Raw genomic sequence first — 19,978 nt, 5'->3', positions numbered from 1 at the left:
ACATCCACATCCACATCCACATCCATATCCACATGGAGAGCCCCCATGAGCAGCCGTCCAGTGACACACACGTGACTCTTGATGCACTCGAGCCTGCCGACGCGCACTCGAGCCAGCGCCCGTTCATCAAACCCCATATGGGCATATGGGGGCTTCATTCGCGGCGCGCTCTCGCCCTGCCCGCCCTCGTCTGCTCTCGCCCGCTCTCGGCTGTCCTCGGCCTCGCCTCCTGGCAGGATTGGCTGGAGTGCGGCTGGCTGCTTTGGCTCGGCCGTGGTTTGGGCCGGTTTGGTCCGGTTTTTCTTTTTTCACTATCGAGAGCGCCTGCTTTTGTGTTGCTTGCGGCGCTGCCTTCTCTTGCCCTCCATCTCCCGTCTGCTCTCGCATCAGGAATTCGACAACGATGGCTGCTGTTCGTGCCTCTGCCCAACGCATCGACTGGACCTCGCTGAGCGCCAAGCTCAAGCCCGAGACCGTCGCCTCCCTCAACGGCTTCCGAAGACGGCACGCTGAGCTGACCAAGGTCGTTCAGGAGCTCAAGGAGTCCAAGGGCGCCATCGACTTTGCCCACTACCAGAAGGTCCTGAAGAACCAGAAGGTCGTCTCCGATGCCCAGTCTGCCTTCAACTCCTTCAAGCCCGCTTCGTATGACCTGAAGGAGCAGCTCCGCATCATCGACCAGGAAGAGGCCAAGGCTGTAAGCATCGCCAATCCCGTTTCTCCTCGTTTATTCCTTGTGATCGATCCACTCTTTTCGCATCCCGCTGCTGCGTGCACGTTGCGCCATACCGCCTCCCTTTCCACGGATATCCTCCATTTCATTCCCTGTGTGTGCTCATGTGCCGTCGCGCTGCCCAACTGCAAGCGCACGCCCAAAATGGTTTCCTCCGGCAACATATCTGGCGGATCGCCCACCGTGTCGAGTTGCTGTAACGGACTACATGCGATCGGGATATATGTGGATCAGAGATACGGTTCATCCCGGGACATCGGTTACGAGCACTGTGATCGAACGCGACACCGTCTCGCCTTGGGGCAACCGCACGGACGACGGAGGCCGAAACACCACAGTGTCGTCGCGTCAACATGGCCCCGTCAACGTCGCTTCCCTCCAGCCTTGCGGGCAATGGGCCTCTCTCCCACCAACTTGGTGTGGCCCTCTGTGAAGGATGCGCGGCGACATGGTATTCGGCAACAGTGGACACATCAGCGTTTGGCCGGAGCCGACCGACACATCGGGCGAGCGAATGACAGGGACATGCCTGTGCATCTGGATACAGCTGGACATCCCCGGATCTCAACGAGGATAGCCTGTTGCAGAGCTGTGATCATATCATCAGCACTTGCTTGCTCGATGTGAGCCGGCGACACCTCCTCCCCCACAATGTGCAACACCTCATTGTATGATATACATGCTCCACCCCCTTTGTTATGGTGTACCGTGTACAACAACGCTAACCGCTGGAACTCTGCTGTCATCTGTAACCCCCAGGTTGCCGATGCCCAGAAGACTGCTGCCAAGATCAACGCCGAGCTTGTTGAGCTCAAGCAGCTCCTCACCCACATCGAGACCGCCAGACCCGTCGACCAGCTCACTGTAGGATCGCGTTCCACCCAGCTTCACGCCTAGTCATCGCAGATGAGAGACACCGGTTTCAAACCTCTCAACACCCCTGTCGGTGTCACTCGGATCAATCTGGCTTACTCGCGTGTCTGTTTCTTCTCCAGGTTGATGATGTCGCCCAGGCCTTGCCCGAGCTCGACCAGACCGTCGCCAAGATGGTCAAGCGTGGACAGTGGACCATCCCTGGCTACTACGAGCGGTAAGCAGCAATCAGTCTGCCCTGCTTGCAGCAATGTGACTCGCACCGGCCGCCGCTTGATCTTTGCGGCCTGCCTGCCTGCTTGCTTACCCAGTCAGTCAGCCATCCCCGACCGAGATCCGGACTGTTGCTAACTGTATATCTACGCCCTGTCCGTGCTGCAGCTACGGAGAGTTCGTCGTCGGCCTCTAAATGCACCACCAGAAGCCGTTGCGAAAGCGTGTCTTTCATCGCGTGCCGGAGCCCATACCGCCAATACACTCATGTATTTTTGTCGTGACTCGCGAACCGTCTCGTGGACTGGCCCGAGGAGAGCTCTCGGATCCCGAGTGCGATCTCTTTGTCATAATGGAATGCCCTCTAATACACCCCCACATACATTGGGATGCCCCGATCGCCGATCCACCTGTGCATCCTGTGCGCCAGCACCGACGTACGCCACAGCTGCGGTCTTGGCGCACCGGGATGGGCACCCGCTTGGTCCATTTCCACATGGCCGTGTGCACCGCAATCGCAGTTCTGCTCAGCAACCAGCGTATTTATGGCGTTCATCTACCTTCGCCTGACACCATGGGCATGGGCATGGCCACGCACAACGCTCTCCAAGACACCACTGCCACGGCACATATGATTTGCGGGCATGTGTTGCTGCACTCCATGCATCATCTGGGCGTCTGGGCATCTGGGATCCCCATTTTCAGACGGGAGCGTCCTGTTTCTGTCTGAACACACTGTAATAGTGGAAGTCGTTGATGAACTGGTTGATGTTCTCCGTCCACGACTGGGTATCCTGTGGATCGTGAGTGGCAGCGAGGGAGAGCAAGGCACCGATCAGGTTTCGCATCGGACAGATCAGGTTTCACATCGGGCCGAGTGATCACACCGCTTTGTTGCATGTTCTCCATGGCATTACCTTGATTGCTACCAAATAATTCCGCAGCCGCTCGGTCTGTGCCTGGGTCAGCTGTCCTGTTGCATACTTGTCCAAGAAATAGCCGACGAACTTGAGAATTCAATTCCCGAGGCGCACCGAAAGGGGGGGGAGGGAAAGCGTGTTTGCACGAATTAGCAAAGAACCCCAAAAACTCAAAGTGAGGTTCACGTCGGGGAGCAGCAATCGTTCTCGGCTGCCGGGACGATCGTGCCGAATACCCAAATGCTCAATACATGCGGCGCTTGAGTACCCGAGACTTACGTTGTCCTGGAACAGCGTCAGGTTGGTGAGCACCATCTGCCCTACGCACGAGACAATGTCGTCGCGCAGAAAGTCGACGGACCGCTGGAGCAGGATCTCGAAGAAGAGCTCCACGAATGGAACAAGCATGGTTTGCTGGAAGTACTCCTGAGGAAGAACGAGGGCCGCAACACCTCAGTATCGATGGATGCGGATGGATGCGGATGGATGCGGATGGATGTGGATGGATGCACCATGCACAGCAAGCCGTCCGTTCCCAGACATTGACTCGACTGCTGCGCAAGTGCACACACAAACCTTGCTGAAGAGATTGCACTTGGTATTGAAGCTAATCAGGATCGACATGTTGTTCTTGAAAATCTCGACGTTGGACGTTCCAAGCGATCGTGCCAGTATCTGGACCATCCCCATAAACACAGAGCGCAACAGCCGCAGCGCCGTCGGATTCGAGTCAGCCGCTGCGCGACCGAGTCTCCAGCAATCTCAACCCCCCCCTGCTTGGACAACCGTCATGCTCTCGGACCTGACTTGCGCAACCACCACGGACTTACCCCGAGAAGCCCATCAAATTCTGTCGGATGCTCGATCCCGTCGTGGGCTTGGCCAATCATCCGGCCGACGCTCGACCCGAAAAAGTATCGCCAGTGGTTCAGGATGATGACTTGGATCAAGTTGTAAAATCGAATCCGGAGCTCCTCGGATGTGGTGTTCTGGAGGAGAAGAGACGAAAGTGAGCAAAGAGCAATATCAAGTTGTGCTCGCGACTCCACAACCAATGATACACCATCGTAACATCAGCAGCAGATCATCGGCACACCACCAGCGATCGGATTGCTCGAGCCCACCTCATCCTGAAAGCATCGAGGATGTAGATCCGTCACGCAAAGCTGGATCAGATCCGGCAAGAAGACCTCAAATGTCTTGGACGGATCCTGCATCAGACTCGTCAGGAACACCACGAACTTGTCCAGCACCAGATGGCCCGCTTGGTTCGAGAGCATCTGCGTCAGGCGGTTCTGGGTTGCCAGCAGCTGCAGGAAGAGCTGCACCGTCTCGTGGATCAGGTGGATGTTTTCCTTGCTGACTTGCTTCTTGTGGGACTCAAAGAGGTTGATGGTAAAGTCGAGGAGCGTGGGAAGTATATCTGGAAGGTTGTCGCATGGCCGTACATGAGTGAGTCCCAGGCAAGTGCAGCTCAGCCCAGCCCGATTCAGATGTATCCAGCCCAATGCACTCCAGTCTAGTCTCCAAGCTTCAAGCGTTCGCGAGCTAGCCGAATCTGCGTCCAAAACCACTCACCGTCGTCATTTGCAAAGGTCGACAGCAGGTTGAATGTGATCGGTACAAACTCCCGAATGGCACTGTAGACGACATTCTTTGCAGGCGTGCCCTCCGAGTTGACTGCACTCATGCACGACGAGAACGCCGTCAGGCAGTTTATCATGGCGGACCTTGACTGCGCTAGATTCGGAGAGACAACCAGACAGCGTCAGCATTGCCATCGCTCTCACAGTCCGCACTCGCGGCGCTGTCCCCCCCCCCTCTGCACATAAATGCTGTCGGTTCTGTATCGGATGAGCCCTTTGCGATCAAAATCGACTTGCCATTGCCAGTATTTTGACTCAGACTGCCCAGCTCTCGTCGGTATAGCGTCGATAGGGACTGAAAGAATTGCAGAAACCCCGATCCGCGCTGATTCCACTCCTGGTAGAAGGTTATCGTTAGCAGCGAAAGCGGCACGGTCGCTCCCACCGATGGCCAGCGGTCACCTGAAGCACTGCCGCTCCAACACCATTCTCGGCATTGCCCGCTGCTTACCGCGTCCGTGTTCTTGGCATCGGGTCCCAGGAGCACAAAGACATTAGTTGCAAAAGTATATCCCAGCCGAATTTTTTCCGAGTTCAGCGAGGTATTGGGCGAGACCGAGGCCAGGCTGTGCAGATTGCACAGGAATGACTGCACAAAGGCAAACTGGAGGGTGTTGCTGTATCGCACGGTCGAGGAGAGGGAGACGAGCAGCTTGTAACTCGCGATGACCGAGTCGGCATCCTGCAGTTTTGGTAACACGCGGACGGGTAAGAAGAGCATAATATCAGCGTGCATGGCAACACAGCACAGCACAGAGCACGGCCAGCTGTCCTGGGCAACGGCGATTCCCCGACATCACACAGTATGCACGCATTCTATGTGGCTATGCATATCTGCTTGTCATGGACAGCGACAGCACCCTCGGTGCACACGATCGATGGCACCGCCCTTACTTACAGAGCTTTCTGTGTACTTGATGCACGTCGTGAACAGCTGCTGCATCAGCGAGTGACACTGCTGCTGGTACATGGGCTCTTGGAGGGCACAGTTGTAAAACGCCGAGACCCAGTGGACATATATCGACAGCGTCCCGAGTGTCTTTGAGGTTCTATGCGGTGCATCCGTGTCAACGATCGCACAAGTGATAGTGGAGGGTACTGAGCGAATATAGGGCCTGGGAGGAGCAGCCACCGGTTACACCCGCCTTCCTCTCCGTTCTCAAACTCAATGGCACTATCGGCTTACAAGCTTCCGTGTGACTTGCGCTCGTGACAGATATCGAGGATCGACAGAAACTTTTCGATCAATGCGCCGGCGTGAGACAGTCTCTGCTGGAAGGATCCCGTAAAGATATGGGCAATTCGACTGAAGAGCATCAAGGAGAGCTCGAGGTCACGCAGGGCTGTGGTAGTATCCAGTATGTGTTCGTGATCGCAGAAACAGAAAAATAGCAGGGAGAGTGGTGAGATTTGGGATGGCCTTTGCAAGAGGCGTCGGCGGCATAGTGTGGCAGTGCTGGACAATGGATGGTGGTTTCACTTGGTGCCAATCAGCCAGCCAGCCCTTACCGTACTGGACATTGGCGCCGCCTGCAAAGACACAGTTACACTGCTGGTTCAGCCGAGTGAACAGATGCAGAACTATCTGGTCGGGGTAGAGCTCGCATGATTTGGCTGTCATCCCAATGGAGACAGATTAGTGAGCTGGTAACATGAGTTTGCATCGAGAGTGAGAGAATCCTAGGCGTGATGCCGCCGGTAGCAGTAGAATGGGCTTGCGCGTGCCGCTCACCAATAATGTCGAGACAAGGCTCGGAGAACTTTTGCCAGTCGCTCTGAGTCTGAATATGAGCATGCCCGAGTTAACCTCGTCTCCAGGGCGGAGCCACTCGCACGTTGATGGGCGAACCACTGACCTCTCCCGGGTCGATGTCGACATCAATATCCCTCAGCTCGTTGGCATTGTCCATGAACTGCAGCTTTCGATGCACCGACAGTGTGAGACTGCACAGACCGTTCTGATACCTGTCCAAACAAACGTACACCAAGACGGCCCCCTTCTGTTAGCAAGTCGCACCAACAACGTACCAGCAAAGCACTCACCCAAGTCGCCTGATCCATCATCGCGATCGCGACACAGTTGCTGCCAGTGGGTGTACGCACTTTGTGATACTCTCGGAGTTGCCTCCGTCCTTGGACTTGCTTGACATGAGGTGTTCAATCAGGCCATCCCAGATGCCGATGCAAGCGACAAACGACTCTGGAGAAGGCTGAGCAAGTAAATGGAGTGGATGTGGTGGATGTAGTGGATGTAGTGGATGTGTGGATGAGCAAAGCCTCCTTACTCGAACCTGCAAGCTGACACCAATGACAGGTATCATTCTTCCTCTCCAATGTCCACAGTAGCCATGTGTAGCTATACGCATACACCCACACACTCACACACTCACCCACCTGAACCAAGGTGAACTCGAACAAGAGCTGCAGGAACTCGGTCATTGGGAAGCTGGGTGTAGCCTCGGCCCGTCCGATCTGCTGCGCTACGAAGCAGACCAGAAAGTCTGTGAACTTTTCGCGGTACCTAAGACACGGCGGGGGATACAATGACAAGTGAGTATGGCCCGGGCGCAGGGCAGAGTAAAGCCAGCCCAGCAGAAGCAAAGAGACAGCACCAGACACCCAAAGTGGTGCTACAAGCGACACACTTGAGCCGACCTACCTTTCATCCACATCGCCGAGGGCACGACCGCCGGGCGTGCTCGAGTCCGTGATCAGAAAGCGCAAGAGCCCGCACACCTGCTTGGCCATGATCATCAGGTACTCGACAAAGTGGGTCGGAATAAACGCTCTCGAGAGCAGCTCGTTGAGGCACGACATGGCTGTCGTCCCGAGGGCCACCTCGGCATCGTCGTTGAGCTGGGCAAACTTGAAGATGATGCCCAGGAGCGGGCCAAAAAAGTCCGATTCCTTCGCGAGCGAGACCCACGAAAAGGACTGCAGGATGATCTCGAGGGCCGTCTGGGCCGCAATCATGTTCTCGCCCGTGATCTTGCCCTTGTGCAGGATCTGGCTCTCGTTCCGGCGCATCGACCCGGGAGACTCGACCGAGAGATGGGCCAGGGTCGGGGACGAGCCAATAGATGGCAGGCTCAACTGCGCTGGGCCTTTCGAGGGAGACAGCAGGCCGATTCCATACTCGGCTGCGCTTGGAGCATCGTCGGCCGGGCCATCAAACGGCAGCAGCACCGCGTTGACGACACAGTGGTCGTAGATCTCGACCAGGGTATCCTTGGCAATGGCGATGACGTTTGCGACCTGGTATCCCATCAGCACCTTGAGTTCGTTCTTGCGCGACGAATCGGCATCCTCGCGGGAGGAGACAAACTCCTCGACCACGGTCTTGAGCAGCCGTAGCCGCAGCGAGTTGCATGTGTCCTTCTGGATCGTATACAGGTCGTGGAAAAAGTTGGGCCACTCGCGCGGGTATTCGACCTTGCCGATATCCACCACAAGCTTGATGATTTTGTTGGTGACGTAGGCGGCAAAGAACCGGTTCTCGGTCTTGAGGGTGTTCCAGAGATACTGCTTTAGCTCCAGCCGAGTCGACGAAGGGAGCTGTTGCCACCGCTCGACGTGGAACTAGCAGTGCCGTCGCAGCATCGCGAGAGTACCAGCCAGCCCGTTTGAATGTTTGGATGTTTGGATGCATGGCGATGTGTATGAATTGGGGGCCCACAGAGCAGAATGGCAGCGCTGTCAGTATGGCGGCATGGATGAGGTGCACATGTCAACAGACCGGATCTGCCTCTGGCCGACCGACCGACCGCATGGGCGTTTGTAACAATCGCCCACAAGCAAACCATGCTCTCGCTGCCGAATATCGAGCGGAGGAGGCCAAGTCGATACCGCCATCATGCCGGGCCGATGCTATGCCAACAAAGCATCGTTCACGCGGGTCATGGCCATCGGCCCCGTGGTCGTCTTGTCTGCATCCGACGGACAGAAGCTGGTCCTGGTCCTGGACAGCCGCAAGCGACAGCATGTCGATCGAGAGCACCTACTTCGTACACCGAGAGGCAGTACCACTGGATGTAATCCTTGTTGGCCTGGGGAAGCAGGCCCTGGCAGATGGCGATGGCATCGGGCAGAGCCTTGATGACGATCAGCTCGTTTTCTGTCAGGAAAGCACCGATGGCGGCGCAGGCGAGCAAGGCGAGATTATAGATGGGTCAGTCGTACATATCACGGACGCTCGACCGCTGCATCGTCGCCCAAGAGATGCCGCCGATCGACCCAGCACCGGTTTGGGAATCCCAAGCAGAGTGTAGTGCGAGCAAGACCCATCCGATCCGGGATGCAACGTTGCTGACAGGGTGCAACATGGAGAAAGCCTGCATCGGTGCGATGCTTGCAGATCCGACTGGGTCGATACGGTCTGCAACGTCTGCGTCCAAGACAGGAGGGTCACCGTGCGGATGAAAGCGCAGGTGCGGATGCAGTACGGCCGGTGAAAGCCAGCCCAGAAGAGACCAGGAGCAAGCAGATGCACACCTATCTCCTTCTTTCTGGTGGCCGAACAGAGCGAGTTTTCAAAGTAGTCAAAGAGCAGGTTCTGGAGCTGCTGGATGTCGACCGACATGGTATCGTAGCGATCCTTGCGGGACTGGAGGCCGGGGGGGCGAGTGGTGGCGGGATGGAAGGGTGCACCCGGCCGTATCTGGAGGGGAGTTGGCGGCGGGTTCGCGCTCGTCAGCGGCGGATCGGGATGGAAAGGATTGGATCTGGCGAACCGGCGGACGGGAGGGTATGCTGGACCGGCTTGGCTGCTTGTCTGCCGAAATGAGGTGGAATAAAGGCGCCCTTGAGGTTCGTGGAGACGCAGAGGGTATTGTAATTGCTATTGCTATTGCTGGACTGACGGAGAGAAGGACGACGGATGTCCAAGACCCAGGCTGGCGATGTCCTGGGAGCAACGGCGGTTTGCCCAAATGCGGGGGCGTGACACGGGGCGAGCCGAACGCCCCTGAACCGAAGATTCGCCCACAACCAAGACGCAAACAAACACTCGAGGCCACGGGGGCTCTGCGCGGCCAGGGTGGGTGGATGTGCGGTTTCTGGAGGCCAATGAGGCCGGGGGGGGGGCAAAACAGAACCGAGCAACATGAGCGATCGAACCAAATGGCTCGCCAATGGGCCGGTGGAGTGGGGACATGTACAATTCTGGAGCGGGGGACATGCACACATTTGTGGAGTATGGCGACCAAGTCGGTGTATTTGGTCGTCCAAGTCGGTGTATTTGGCCATCTAGACGATCTGAAAGTCAAAGCCGCCCTTGATATGGGTAACAGGAAAGTCGTAGATCTCTCCAAGCGCTCCCTTGGGCTTGATGGTACCCTTGAGGGCAAGCAGCACCAGGGTGGCCCGCAGCTCGAGCATCGCAATGTCCATGCCGCCGCAGACACGAGGCGGGGCACCCCATATCAAGTCGGTGCCGGTCGCCTGGACAGAGCCGTCGAGGAAACGCTCAGGCTTGAAGCGATGGCCATCCTCGAGGGACTCTTGAGAGGTGACGGAGTTGCCGTGGATTGCAGCGGTCAGCAGGAACCCCTTGGGGACTTGGTAGCCACCGAGCTCGGTGGGCTCGTGGAGTTCACGGAACATATGCATGACGCCGAGAGCACGCAGGCGGAATGTCTCTTTGATCACGGCATTGGTGTATTTGAGGTTGCTCAGGTCGCTGGTGGTGAGGTCCGACTGATAGGAAAAGCCGGCGGCAAGGGCCTCCTCGCGGATCTTGGCAAGGACATCGGGGTTGAGCGAGAGATTGTAGAGCAGCTGGAACAGGGTAGTCGAGGTGGTATCGAAAGCAGCGAACCAGAAGCCCATGACATACCGGGCTTGCGACACGCTGCCGGAAACAAGGTTGTGCTGGAGCGCAAAAGAGATAAGCTGGGCCATGAAGTTGGAGTCTTTGAGAGCGTCGAGGTCGGGCATGATGGTGTGGATCTCGGCCTCAATGATTTTACAGAGGCGGCGATGCGAACGGATGCCCTTGGCGAAAGTGGGCGAGAGCAGCGAGCTGGCTACGACTGAGCGAATGCCAGCCGAGACATCCGCAAGGAGATCAAAGATCTCGGCTTTCTTCTCGGGAGAGACGTCTTTGATGCTCATGTTCAAGATGATGGAGAGCGGAATGTTCTTGACAACGTCCTCGGCGCGAATGTAGCGGCCGGCGGCACTAACTCGGTGCCACTCGTCGATTTCCTCGCGGATGATGCGCACGAACATGGGGGAGACCGAGGCGAGATAGCCCTTGTTCAGGAACTGGGCAAAGTTCTTGCGGAACTCGGTATGGGTCTTGCCTGTGGGACCTATCTGCAAAAACTGCTTGATGGTCTCAAAGCTATGGACACCGCCGCTCTTTGGCTCGACACGGAAGGCCTGCGAGGGGGGCGGATGGTTCCATGACCAGGACGGGACGATGGGGAATCGAGGATGACGGGGACGAGAACGAGGAGGAACGCAGATATGAAGAATGGAGATATGAAGGCATTTGGGGTTACATGCTCGCCACGGAGATGGTCAGCGCAGCAAACAGCGTCGCAGGAGTGGGATAAATGTGCAGAGAATGCGGTGGAGCCAACGGGCTCAGCCCATCTGGGGATTGCTGTTTGCCTGGCAGCATCCAGTCAACGCACCTGGCGACAACCCTCATCCGTGGTGAGGAAGAGAACCTTGTTGCCAAAGATCGAAGTCTTGAAGGTCGGGCCGTAGCGCTTCAGGCGCTTCTCGACGAACTGGCGAGGGTTCCAGATAAAGTCCAGGGTTTCGCCAACGACGGGAAAGCCGTAGGAGCCTGGGATGTGGCTCTCGGCATAATAGTGAGCAAAGAGGAAGTAGGTGCTTGCTCCGGCGATGGCGAGGGGAACGGCCACTCTCCAGGCGGAAGGGTCGATGCTGGCGAGGCTCAGGTCGAGGCTGAACAGCGGCATGGTGACGGGATGAGTGGGAGAAGGCAGAGGGCCAGGGCGAAGAGAAGGCAGAGGGCCAGGGGGAAGGTGCAGGCTCAAATACGGTGGCCGTTTCCCAAGATGACGGACCTGCTGGGGAACCGAATAGCCTGTTGGTTGATCGACAGCGACAGTGGGACCAGATGGCAAAACGGGAAGGGTGGATCCTGTGCGCGGGTCGGCTTGGCAAAGAGCGCGGATCGCGGAAAATCGGGATGGGTGGGTGTGCGATGTGGTCGATGGATTGCTGTGCGATGTGGTTGAATGTGTTCATGATCTCGATCGCCAAAAACCTGCTCTCCCGCCGGCCGAGCACACGCCAGAACGACTGCATCGCATGGCGGCTGATGCCTCGGGCGAATCGGAGCAGCGCGGGCAGACGGATTGGATCGGCAGGGCAGTTCGGAATGTCGTCGCGATTGCACCGGGGATGGAGCATCGGATACCAACGATGCATCATCTCAACAATACGACAAGTCACAATCCCAGCGACAGAGCATTACACCATTACATCATTACTTCATTACATCATTACACCATTACATCATTACACCATTGCAGCATCACAACATTGCAGCACCACACCATTGCAGCACCACACCATTGCCGCACTCTAACATCACACCTCTCCAACACCACAACCACCACAGCATTGTATCAACAGTGCGGCCCTGTGTCCGGCACGTTCGCCAATACCGCCCCGCCCATCAGAGGCACCATCAGACACAACGCCCCCCCCATCAGACACAACGCCCCCCCCCATCAGACACAAACGCCCCTCCATCAAAGCCACCGATTCGCCATTGCGACAATGCCGCGCCTGATCGTCAGGAGCGTTTCTGTCCACTCACATACAGCGCTTCCATCACCCCCGCCCTCCTTGGTCCTCTGGCGCCTCTGACCCTCCTATCCAGCCATCCATTTCCCTGGCAACCCTGGGCTGCACTTTTCCATCATCGTATCCATCCCTTCCATCATCACACCCACCCCCTCCATCTACCATCGCATCAATCCTCTGGGTCGCTCCGACTCTTCGTAACCGCTTTGCCAACAACGCTCCTGGGATCACCCCTCCCCGCATCCATCCCCTCCATCGCATCCATTCATCCCCTCTTCCATCAATCCCTTCCTTCCTTGCCCCTGGCTGCCCTGGCACCCTCCCGACCATGCACTTTCACTCCCCTGGTCGCACCCGTTCGTCTTCCCGGCCAGCCTCGCCTGGTCCGGAGCGACTCCCTGGGCCCCCGGTCGATCTTGCCGACCTGCGTCCTCAGTTCCTTGCCCCAGGCCACACCCCCGACCAGCGTCGTCGTCGTCTCTTTGACATCGAGACCGCTCCCACCTTCTACCCGACCCACGAGCAGTTCCAGAACTCTCTGAGTTACATCGAATCCATCCGTCCGCATGCCGAGCGCTATGGCATCTGCAAGATTGTCCCTCCCAAGGGTTGGGCCCCGCCTTTTGCCCTCGACACCAAGGCAAGTCCTGCCCCTTCCTGTTCTCCCTCCACCACAACCTCCTCCTCCTATCGGCGGTGCTGATCAGTGCGCCGGGACGCTGCCCATCACCAAACTCCGTGTCGAGCCTTCACAGCCGCTCCCTTTCTCGTCGGCCCCTCCCCTACCCCGACCACTCCTCTTGGGAACACACGGATCCATCGCCGATTGATAGGGGGCGACCTCCCGGATATCTGGACTCTGCTCTGGATGGGGCGATTGGCAGACGTGGAGCCAACTCGATGATCAGCCGTGACCCGTACTCCTTCCCTGTATCCGAGCCTGCTTTCAGCGACCGAGCTTCAGCATCCTTGATCTGGCTGCTGTGATCGCTGCTCCCCCGTCGATCCACAGTGCTGATCTTAGTATCCCTCCATATGGACCTGCACTTTCGTGTGGATGTGCATTTCCGTATGGATCTGCATTTCCGTGTGGATATACATTTCCCTCATAGATTTGTATCTCCCCCTTGCTATTATCCCTTTGACCTGGATTGCTCGCCAACCATGTTCGTAATGCGATCCCATAGCTGACTGCCCGACCTGCCTTTACTTGCTTATCTGCGGTGGCGCACGGCCCTCTCCGGGTTGTCGTTCCCCAACCAGACCTTCTTTGTCCAGCCGAGGATCCAAAACCTCAGCCTGACCGAGGGCCAGAGCCGCTCCATCGTCATGTACCTCGATCGGCTGCAAAAGTTCCACGCCCAGAGCGGCCGCCCACTCTCCAAGGTGCCAACCGTCGAGGGCCGTCCTCTGGACTTTTTCCGTCTCCAGGAAGAGATTCGGCGGTGGGGCGGACATGACGAGGTATGCCGCTGTTTGTCGCCGTTGCCGTCGCTGGTCTTGGCCGAAATGGACTCCTCCCCTCCAACAGCAATCCCCTCGGTCGCCTCTGCTCCAGCGGCCCGCTCTGCGGCAACCTTGGCTGCCGCAATGACCTTCTGCCCACCAACCAGTCCCCCCCCCCACCGACAAAATTGTCGGCCTGTCCACCAATGCCACTTTGCACACCGTCTCGCTGACCCCCCCCCTTCGTCATCGTGTGTTGTCGTTGGTCCGCCGCAGGTTACCACACAGAAAAAGTGGACCACTGTCAGCAAGGCCCTCGGCCTGAACGCCAGCACCTCAACCCCGTCCGTGATCAAACTTGCGTACATGCGATGGATCCTGCCCTACGAAGAGTACATTGACGGATACGAGAAGGCCGTGATGGAGAAGCGGAGGGAGAGAATGGAGAAGGGTCTGCCCGACATTCACGACGCCGATCCGTACAGCGCTCGACACGCCCGCAATACCCGCAAGAAAACCATGAGCAGCCATGCCAAAGGTATGCTCGCTCAGCTTCCTCTCACTGCGAGATTGGGTGATCTCATCCGGATGGACCCCCCCCCAAACAGCGGCCTGAGTGTCGTCCCGTTTGCCGCCAGCCCCGAATGAGTTGGAGCCGGTGTGCTGCACAGGACATTCGTTGCAGCCACGGATGCGTTTCTGCCACCCTGCCAACCGTTGATGCCCTGCAATCTTGCATGAGACCGTTGCTTCTGTCGACGGAAACGTGAGGGCTTTCGCCTGGACTGCCGCTGCGCCTGAAAAACTGACACCTCCCTGCACAATTCGCACCCTGTTGCATCACTCGTCCCATCCATGGTCGCCCCTCTCTTTTGGCGGCTGTTTGGTGAACGATCATCCCTCCGAACCATGCATCGCAATCTACCCTTCGCCAGAGACCGTCGTCAGCCCGCCCAGAGAGGCATCGAATAGCGAAGTCAAGCCCGTGCCGGGACAGGAAGTGAGTCGATACTGCACATACGATGCATTCTCAGAGCAAATCTCCGTACGCCAACGCATGCAGAGGGAGCGACATTGCCAAGAGCCGATACCTCTAACATGCGACGATGTGTGGTCCGGCGACGATGTGTGGTCCGGCGCCACCCATTTGCTTTCCTCCAACCGCAAAGCAGCGATGTGAAATCTGCCGCATGGGCGACCGTCCATCAAGCATGCTGCTGTGCGATGAATGCGACCGGGGCTTCCATATGTCCTGTCTGATTCCGCGCGTCAAAACCGTTCCGCAATGCGAGTGGTATTGTCCGAAATGCCTCAGCCAGATCGGCGACGACTACGGCTACGAGGAGGGCAAGCTCAAGACGCTCTCCGAGTTCCGCACCCTTGCCAACACCTTCAAGGCTAACTGGTTCCACAAGCGCCGGAGGGAAAGCAACATCAAACTGCAGCACGACCATCGCGGGCCGCTCTACATCACCGAGGACGAGGTCGAGCGGGAGTTTTGGCGTCTGGTCGAATCGCCCTACGATGAAGTTGTGGTCGAGTATGGCGCAGATCTGCATACGGTGGATCACGGGAGGTACGTGTAGCTGTCGTAAACTTGACTGCAGCGTGCGCTCGTCGATTCAAGGCAGGTCGTGCATGAGCGCTGTGGCTTGTCCTTTGCTCGGCGGAGCCTGGTGCCGACATGGCCGTCGTTGGCATCTGCGCGATCTTTGGGGCCTTCTCGATCACCTTTCCAAATTGCTGCGAGCGCCACTCGGAGCATCCGTCATCCTCGCTGCGGCGTCTCTGACATACTGCATCCCCCCCTGTTCCACGTCCCCAGCGGCTTCCCGACGGTGGATCGCAATCCAGATGATCCATACTCCAGTCACTCATGGAACCTAAACAACATTCCAACACTGCCCGAGTCGCTCCTTCGCAAGGTGCGCACGGACATCTCTGGAATGATGATTCCGTGGATGTATGTTGGCATGGTCTTTTCGACCTTTTGCTGGCACACCGAGGACCACTTTACATACTCGATCAACTACATGCACTGGGGTGAAACCAAGACCTGGTACGGCATTCCAGCGTCAAACGCACTCAAGTTCGAGGACTCGATGCGCAAGGCCTTCCCGGACCTCTTCCGGGCCAACCCAGACCTGCTCTTCCACCTGACGACGCTCGTGAGCCCCAAGGTTCTGAAGCAGGACGGCGTCGCCGTGTACGCGTGCGACCAGCGTGCGGGCGAGTTTGTCGTCACCTTCCCGCGGGCCTACCACGGCGGATTCAATCACGGACTCAACTGCGCCGAGGCCGTCAACTTTGCCCTTCCGGACTGGCTGCCGCATGGATACGAATGCGTGAAGCGGTACATGGAGTTCAAGAAGCCGCCGGTGTTTTCGCACGAGGAGCTGATCGTCAAGCTGGCCGTGGATGCGTCGCCCAAGCTTGCAAGCTGGTAGGCAAACCAGTGTCGACGCGCGCGTATCTGCATTCCACTGCCCTGTCTGCACACCGCTGTGGTATTGGCGCCCTTCATTGCCGCATATTGACCAGTGCGCTGCCTCGCATCCAGGCTTGCACCCCATTTCCGAACCCTAATCAACGCCGAGGCCCAGCAGCGCACACAGTTCTGCAGCCGCAACCCTTCGATTCCCACTGTTGTCGTCAAGGCATCGGAGGTGGAGCCCGATGACAACAACTGCGTGAACTGTTCCCGGCTCTGCTATTTGAGTTGCCTCAAGTGTCCCTGCGATCTGAGAAGATCCGCGTGTCTCACGCACCCAGAGTCGGTAAGATCTATGACCAAGGACGCTGGGGTTGAGCACCATATGAATACGTGAAGCTGGTGCGGGCCTCTCGGGTACGAGCTTGAGAGAAGGGGAATACGAATCCGGATTCTTGCCAATCTGTGTGTCTATCGTGGAGGCCCTCAGCCCCATGCCTGGAAGGAAACGGTGCATGTCTCCAAAACCGACAGACTGAGATCCACGCTCACATCTATAACTCCACACGTACGCATTCCCTTTCAGCTCTGCTCCTGCGACAAGTCAAATGCGTTCCTGCGTGTCCGCCTGAAGACAAGCGAGCTCGAGGCCATCTATGACGAGCTGGTCAATCTGTCGTCGGACTCGAGAGTGTGGCACGAAAGCTACGTCGACCTCCTCAATCTCTCCAGCAAGGGCCACAAGCCCAGAATCGACCACATCAAGTCGCTTCTCGACCCCTCGGCGCCACGCCACATCTACGGGGTTGAAATCAAGAATCTCGAGCACATGGTCGCCCAAGGAGCAGCATGGATCTCCCGCGCGCTGCCGTATTTCGACCACTTGGTCAGGGCCGACTTTCGGCACCCTCCAGCCCAGAAACTGCCGCCCGTTCCGCTAAGCGATCTGGAGAAGATCTACAACGAGGGACTGGCGCTCGCCTATACCTTCCCGGAGCTGGAGCAGCTGACCCGAGTGATGGACGACGTCCGGCGGCAGCAAAGCGAGATCAATGAGCTTCTGAATCGGCCAGCGCTTCCAGACTCCTTCACGGAGGCGCTGAATGGGCTCTACCAGGAATCGCTGGACTCTGGTGTGCTTATCCCCGAAGCGAGCGCCCTGATCCACCGTCTCGACGGGATCCAGCAGTGGCACCGCAACGTCCGTGGGTTCGTTGAAGCACCGTACCAGATCGAAAGTATCGTGCTCCACAACTGGATCAACGAGGCATCGTCGTTACGGCTTCCGGCCAGCTTCGAGCCGCTGCGCTCTCTGCTGCGCATGCGAGACCAAGCAGAGGCATGGAAGCGACAGGCGATTAAGCTGTCAGAGACACCGCCGCTGAAGATCAGCCAAATCGAAAAGATCATCAGGAACGGCGAGTGGCTCCCCATCCACCCCAATCCGCAGTACCAAGAGTTTGAGAAGCAGCTCAAGCGAGCCCAGACATGGTCGCTCAACGCCCTGCGCATCTACGACAAGCTGACCAAGTTTGAAATGGGCAAGCCCACCCGGTCCACCCGACCCACCTGGCGGCCGACGATGGGCGAAGTGTTGGAGCTCCTGCACAGCGCAAAGGAGAGGACCCCGATGGTGCAGTTTGACGAGGTGCCTCTGTTTCTACGGCACACGGACGAGGCCCGACAGTGGATCTCCAAGGCTTGGAGCACTCTGTCGTCGACCGGGCGTGAAAGCGAAGACATGACAGCCAAACTGATCGAGCATCTCCAGAGCGTCAATTCAAACATTGACGATTGTATTCGCAATGCCCAGAGTGGAAACCGAGTTTGCATCTGCCGCGGCCACGACAGCGAGTACATGGTAAGCTAGAGGGTCTATGATATCCGAGTGCGGTGCTCTCCCCCACCCCACCACAGTCCTGTCGGCCACTGCACCAAGGATCGGGCACGCCAGTGTTGGAGCACCGCCCCCCTCATCAATCTGTGTCCACTTCCCCCCTGACTGACACTGCGACTTTCAGATCCAGTGCCGGATCTGCGAGGAATACTACCATCTCAAGTGCCTCCGCATCGTGGACCGAACACCAACCGACCCTCGACAATACGTCTGCATGGTTTGTCGCATGGACACACAGGTGTATCGCCATGCAGCATGGCCGAACCTGAGGACGTTCGAGTCGTTGTTGGTGGATGCAGAGTCCCTAGCCATCGAACCGCCAGGCCAGCGGAAGCTCAGCAACGTTGTCATATCGGCGTCCAAGTGGAGCGATCGGCTCGCCGAGCTCTATAATGCGTACCTGTCCGCGGAGCCATCTGGTCGCCAAGCGCATCTTGAGATCCTCAAGGCGGCTCTTCGATGTACCCTCGGTATGACAGTCACGCTCTACCACCAAGTACTGCCGATCGTCTCAAAGCTGCCGTCCGCGGCGGCGTTGGGCCCGGAATCCGGATTCCACAATCGCGATCGCGACACCTACGATGACATGGATCAGCGCGGGCTTCGAGAGATCCGCGACGGCCGCGACGGCCGCGAAGTCCGTGAATCGCAGGAAATGCGGCCAGCCCGAGATACCCGCGATGGCCACGATGTCCGCGATGGTCGGGAGACTCGCGAGGGCTATGGCCGTTACTACCCGGCCAGCGCGGCCGACACGCCCATAGAGGATCTGCTCGAGCGCAAGCGTCCGCCTCCCGATGATTACGCAGAGAGACATTCGCCCGTGGTGAGCCACTGATAGCATCTGGTCCGCCTGTCTGCCTGTTTGTCTGTCTGCCTGTCTGCCTCTCTGTCTGTTTGGCTCGATTCTTGCCCGTCGACTGACTCTGGGGTGATCTGCCAGGATAAGCGACCAAAGCCCCACGAAGGTGATCGGCCGACTCTCCCGCACTCGTCCCTGCCCCACTACTTCCGCCAGCCGAACTCAGGGCCGCCTAGCGGGCAGATGCGTTCGCCAGTCGCGCCGAAACTCACCCCCGACCCCGAGCCATCGGCCTGGCCAGAATCTCTAGCGAGGCTGCACTTCACGACGATCTCGCCCGCTGTTGAGAGCCAACGACGACACCCACACCAAGTCCGACACTCACCCCATCCGCATGGATACTACGACGCCATCCCGAGTCCCCAGCAACAGCAACAGCACCAACACCAGCACCAGCACCAGCACCAACACCAACACCAGTACCAAACACAGTACCAGCACCAACATCCACACCATCACATGCATGGCTACAGTCCCAGCCCCGGTCCTGGCTACGGTGCGAGTCCCAGCCATCAGCAAAGCCCACGAATGAGCCACCCACCCCGTTTACTCGACCGCAATTCCCAATGGGAGAACGACCCACAGAGCCGGGGTCAGGGGCCACCACCATCTTCAAGCCCTTACTCTCCATACTCGGCGCATCCACCGATCAAGCGAGAGCCATTCGTGTCTTGAGCAGCCGGGACATGCGACACTGCTCAACAACACCCCCCTCCTTCCTCCATCTGACACTCTGTTCCAGTCTGCTGCGCGCTTGCGACGTTCTTCCTGTCGACTGTAATCTTTCCCTCTTTCCCCTTTATTGCGCTCCACCTGCTTTTTCTCGATATCCGTAAGCCTCACCGTGTCCGTGAAACGAACCAGACACTCATGTTGGTGAGATGGAACACTTGCTTCAGCTTTTCTCTCTGAATCCTGAATACACACATGCACGCCCATCGCCAGTCGGCCTTCCGCAGCATCTCGCTGCCCCATATCGCTGCGGGCGCAATGCGATAAGCCCATCCCAGCCGGAGATCATCGGTGCGGAGTCACAGCGGGCTGTTCGTGGGTGCCCCCAGGCAACTGCGGCAAAGAGCCGGATGTTCGAAGGCAACCTCGCACGGCATGGTGTGGGGCATGCGCCCCCGTCCAGCCACGCCTTCACCGCAACCGGACCACCCGCGCCT

General features: G+C 57.9%; 4 protein-coding genes across 4 annotated transcripts; 2 read left to right on the top strand and 2 right to left on the bottom strand.

Moving 5' to 3' along the window:
- The first annotated feature begins 291 nt into the window (after window positions 1-291).
- On the top strand, window positions 292-2,224 carry BJ171DRAFT_508605 (uncharacterized protein). Its single transcript, XM_053111315.1, has 4 exons — window positions 292-697; window positions 1,493-1,597; window positions 1,729-1,823; window positions 1,988-2,224. Exons 1-4 carry the CDS (start codon window positions 404-406, stop codon window positions 2,013-2,015), a joined length of 522 nt encoding a protein of 173 aa, XP_052965976.1. The 5' UTR covers window positions 292-403; the 3' UTR covers window positions 2,016-2,224.
- Window positions 2,225-9,268, bottom strand: BJ171DRAFT_508603 (armadillo-type protein). Its single transcript, XM_053111314.1, has 19 exons — window positions 8,877-9,268; window positions 8,387-8,499; window positions 7,045-7,964; window positions 6,780-6,906; window positions 6,489-6,595; window positions 6,242-6,350; window positions 6,118-6,166; window positions 5,895-5,999; window positions 5,572-5,728; window positions 5,284-5,434; window positions 4,837-5,067; window positions 4,623-4,722; window positions 4,318-4,479; window positions 3,864-4,162; window positions 3,570-3,728; window positions 3,316-3,414; window positions 3,019-3,165; window positions 2,737-2,826; window positions 2,225-2,613 (listed from the first exon to the last, which is right to left on the bottom strand). Exons 1-19 carry the CDS (start codon window positions 8,962-8,964, stop codon window positions 2,521-2,523), a joined length of 3,306 nt encoding a protein of 1,101 aa, XP_052965975.1. The 5' UTR covers window positions 8,965-9,268; the 3' UTR covers window positions 2,225-2,520.
- A 300-nt stretch (window positions 9,269-9,568) lies between these two features.
- BJ171DRAFT_508601 (cytochrome P450) lies at window positions 9,569-11,489 on the bottom strand. Its single transcript, XM_053111313.1, has 2 exons — window positions 11,024-11,489; window positions 9,569-10,766 (listed from the first exon to the last, which is right to left on the bottom strand). The coding sequence occupies exons 1-2, from the start codon at window positions 11,315-11,317 to the stop codon at window positions 9,630-9,632; spliced, it is 1,431 nt and encodes a 476-aa protein (XP_052965974.1). The 5' UTR covers window positions 11,318-11,489; the 3' UTR covers window positions 9,569-9,629.
- An 820-nt stretch (window positions 11,490-12,309) lies between these two features.
- On the top strand, window positions 12,310-19,759 carry BJ171DRAFT_599788 (uncharacterized protein). The gene is made up of 11 exons (XM_053114959.1): window positions 12,310-12,768; window positions 13,437-13,637; window positions 13,896-14,157; window positions 14,555-14,619; window positions 14,792-15,195; window positions 15,445-16,062; window positions 16,180-16,396; window positions 16,637-17,911; window positions 18,072-18,773; window positions 18,891-18,915; window positions 19,169-19,759. The coding sequence occupies exons 1-11, from the start codon at window positions 12,502-12,504 to the stop codon at window positions 19,339-19,341; spliced, it is 4,209 nt and encodes a 1,402-aa protein (XP_052965973.1). The 5' UTR covers window positions 12,310-12,501; the 3' UTR covers window positions 19,342-19,759.
- The last annotated feature ends 219 nt before the right edge of the window (window positions 19,760-19,978 follow it).

The sequence above is a fragment of the Polychytrium aggregatum genome, assembly GCF_025602895.1.
Source record: "Polychytrium aggregatum strain JEL109 chromosome Unknown BJ171scaffold_22, whole genome shotgun sequence".
NCBI classification, from domain to species: Eukaryota; Fungi; Chytridiomycota; class Chytridiomycetes; order Polychytriales; genus Polychytrium; species Polychytrium aggregatum.
The sequence above is the reverse complement of the archived record's forward strand: the minus strand, read 5'-3'. Positions and strand labels throughout refer to the sequence as shown.